Source organism: Amphimedon queenslandica, unplaced genomic scaffold (genome assembly GCF_000090795.2).
Source record: "Amphimedon queenslandica unplaced genomic scaffold, v1.1 AMPQUscaffold_13434, whole genome shotgun sequence".
In the NCBI taxonomy this organism is placed as follows: domain Eukaryota; kingdom Metazoa; phylum Porifera; class Demospongiae; order Haplosclerida; family Niphatidae; genus Amphimedon; species Amphimedon queenslandica.
Genome location: NW_003546330.1, coordinates 5,340 through 8,355, shown reverse-complemented (window position 1 = coordinate 8,355; position 3,016 = coordinate 5,340). Strand labels below are relative to the sequence as shown.

The following is a 3,016-nucleotide window of genomic DNA, read 5'->3' as shown; positions in this document are numbered from 1 at the left end:
TTTTTATTTCTTGTTTATTGTTTGTTTGTTTGTTTGTTTGTTTGTTTGTTTGTTTAGGGTTATCGTGAGAAGAGAGCATTCATCATAGCTCAGAGTCCAATGGAGAACACAGTGAGAGATTTCTGGAAGATGATTGTTGATTATAAAGTATCAGCCATTGTAATGCTGTGTGGGACTGAAGAAGATGGACAAGTAATGACACAAACTATTGACTGACACTAATAATGTATTAATATAATAATAATAATAATACTGTAGGAGTGCTGCTATCAATACTGGAGGGAATCAGAGATTGTTCAATTTGAAGAATATTTTGTTAAATGTTTATCAAGCAAAGACTGCAATGGATATATTGAGAGGAAGTTCAATATATTCACAGAAAAGGGCAGTTCTTCATGGGATGTGATGCAGTTTCAAGTGACTAACTGGCCTACAGATGGTATCATTAGGGAACCACGTACTGTCCTACAAGTTATTGATGAAGTTATACACAGACAACAAAAGATTGGAGGAGGACCAGTAGTGGTACACTGTAGGTAAGAGAGAGAGTTATACTGATAGACTAATGATCATCTATTGTGTGTGTGTGTGTGTGTGTGTGTGTAGTGATACAGTGAGTCGTTCAGGAGTCTATTGTTCAGTGAGTATTGCTCTAGAACAGTGTAAGGCAGAAGGTGTAGTGGATGTGTTTCAAGTAACTAAATCAGTGAGGAGGAGTAAACCAGGAGCTGTCACTACACTGGTATGGATAATAATAATAATAATAATAATAATAATAATAATAATAATAATGATAATAATAATGAATGATTGCTTTATTTAGGATCAATACAGTTCAATATATGAAGTGATTTCAATGTACTTGAAGTTACACAGTACTTATGCTAACTTTACATAATTTAATATATTCAACCTGTTGCATTGATTAACTGTTGTATTATAGTGTGTACTGGCCAGTAGATGTAGCTTTAGTTTTAATGTATTAAGTTCTTTATTTTTGTCAATATTGTGATTCACTAAACATGATAATTAATGAATTTGAATTAAAAAAGAGAGAGATACTGATCAAATTATAAAATCAAATAATAATAATAATCATAATTAATAATAATACAGTGAATTGTTAAGGTTGCCGTTAGCACGGCAAGTGTTGCTAAGAAACCTCATCTTGCTGTATACCATTACCATCAGGAGTGTCCATTCTTTCTCTACTAACTTGCATCCATACCTTAGACAGGGTAGACCCACTGGAGGCTCGTCTGTTCCTCTTCTTCCCGTGGTAATTGTTCCATGGTTCCCCACTCTGGAGTCTGGCTATCAGCTCATCAAGATTACCCTCCAGGTCATCACTAGCTCCTCCTCCTTCACTAGTGGAGGCCATTAGAGACAGTCTTGCCTGCTGTCTTGCTTTACGTCTCTTTAAAGTGTCAACCTTCCTTTGCTATAGGAGAGAGAGAGAGAGGATGATTAAATATGTACAGTTATTGTTTATTTCTTTACTTCTTCATCTTTCTTTCTCTTCTCCTCCTCCTCTTTCTTTCTCCTCATTGTGATGAGGTGTATGTGAGCCTCCTGAAATAATAATAATAATAATAATTTAATCATCATCATGATCATCATTATATTACCGATAGAGATTTCAAAAACTTTGAAAAAACTCCAAAGAACTTCATCGGAGATTGGTCCTTTCCTTTCGGGTCCTCGCCAAAATAATGAAGTGCCTTAAAGAACTGCTCTTTCATGTCTCTAAAGAAATGATCCATCTCTCTGACAGTGATGGCAGAATGGAGAGCAAACTCTTCAACTGCAGCAACAAAATTGTCACTTTCTTCATCACTTGGATTAGCTTTGTGGTAATCTAGCTCCTAATGGAGGAGTATTATAATTATTTATTTATTTATTTATTTTACTTCTTTGATGTTGGCTAGTTCTCTCTTTATTTCTCTAAACTCTTTCTCAAGCTCAACCAAACTACAAAATAAAATAAAAATAAATAAATTGAGGAGAAGGAGAAAGAGGTACTCACTCTACTTTGCAGGCGTTGTTAATGTGAGGAAGATCAGTCTCTAATGTCAGGACATCAGGAAACTAGTAATGAGAGAGAATAGAAAAGGATATATTATTACTATATCACACAACAGAAAGGTTGTAAAAGTTGTAAATATCAAAGGTGTGAACAACAGTGCTAACAACAGTGTTAACAAACAAATAATTGTTAGATAAAAGAGAGAGAGAGAGAAAGAGTGGGGGAAGATTTGTTCCTTTACTTTTGCTTCCAGCATTTGTACAAGATAATGCAGTAAAGTCATTTCATTGTCAGTAGTAGATTTAGTGTCAATTATCCTGTTAAGACTGGACAGCTTAAAACCTACAAACAACAACAATAAACAACAACAACAATACAACCAGCTGGTATATGAACTACTTCCCGCCAAATAACATCATGTAAAACTCACCAAATGCATTTCCCCTGAGTCCTCTGTTCATGATGTTACCAAACGCAAGTATAACTTCTAATAATTTGCGCAATTTATCGCTCATCAATAATTCATGACAGCTGGAGGTGATGTCCTCAATAGCAGGACGTATCTGAGAGAGGGAGAAAGAGGGTATCAATGTGTCTTCATTATTATAAAGTTACCTCAGTTATTCTGTCATTGAATGTTTTAGTGAATGATAGAGCCTTGAGTCTCTTGTCATAGCGAGGTACGTTACTCATCTCAAGCATAAACTTGTCGGCTCTCGAGAAACTATCAAACTCGGAGAGGTTTTCACGCAACGTCTCAATTTCTTCTTTAGTTGGAACATACTTTAATAACTAAAAATAAATAATAAAAATAATAATGCAATAAAAAAAATTTAAGTATTATGTTCAAAACTTTTGAAAAACATTGCCCATGGTTTTTTCCAAAAAATGGCTCAGGAATCTTCGCCAATTTTTATTACATTTTTTGATGCATATTGATGTCCTTATGCTGTGTAGAAAGTTTGAGCTGATTCCGACTTCAATTTTTTG

At 34.5% G+C, this 3,016-nt stretch overlaps 2 protein-coding genes across 2 annotated transcripts in view; one reads left to right on the top strand and one right to left on the bottom strand.

The window, feature by feature from the left end:
* The first annotated feature begins 12 nt into the window (after window positions 1-12).
* On the top strand, window positions 13-1,004 carry LOC109581543 (receptor-type tyrosine-protein phosphatase alpha-like). The gene is made up of 4 exons (XM_019995742.1): window positions 13-192; window positions 259-536; window positions 607-742; window positions 824-1,004. Exons 1-4 carry the CDS (start codon window positions 100-102, stop codon window positions 896-898), a joined length of 582 nt encoding a protein of 193 aa, XP_019851301.1. The 5' UTR covers window positions 13-99; the 3' UTR covers window positions 899-1,004.
* Window positions 1,005-1,069: 65 nt separating this feature from the next.
* LOC100639356 (disheveled-associated activator of morphogenesis 2-like) overlaps window positions 1,070-3,016 on the bottom strand; it is a 5,669-nt gene continuing 3,722 nt past the window's right edge. The window contains exons 3-10 of the mRNA XM_019995735.1: window positions 2,642-2,818; window positions 2,457-2,589; window positions 2,268-2,368; window positions 2,027-2,088; window positions 1,911-1,971; window positions 1,629-1,865; window positions 1,501-1,572; window positions 1,070-1,441 (exon numbers count right to left, since the gene is read on the bottom strand). Coding sequence (XP_019851294.1) covers window positions 1,154-1,441; window positions 1,501-1,572; window positions 1,629-1,865; window positions 1,911-1,971; window positions 2,027-2,088; window positions 2,268-2,368; window positions 2,457-2,589; window positions 2,642-2,818 — 1,131 coding nt within the window. The 3' untranslated portion in view covers window positions 1,070-1,153. The remainder of the gene's footprint in view (window positions 1,442-1,500; window positions 1,573-1,628; window positions 1,866-1,910; window positions 1,972-2,026; window positions 2,089-2,267; window positions 2,369-2,456; window positions 2,590-2,641; window positions 2,819-3,016) is intronic.

Coding starts and splice junctions, on each gene's coding strand:
- LOC109581543 (XM_019995742.1), top strand. CDS start 100: ATGGAGAACACAGTGAGAGATTTCTGGAAGATGATTGTTGATTATAAA. Junction 193..258: donor GGACTGAAGAAGATGGACAA/GTAATGACACAA, acceptor ATAATACTGTAG/GAGTGCTGCTATCAATACTG. Junction 537..606: donor CCAGTAGTGGTACACTGTAG/GTAAGAGAGAGA, acceptor GTGTGTGTGTAG/TGATACAGTGAGTCGTTCAG.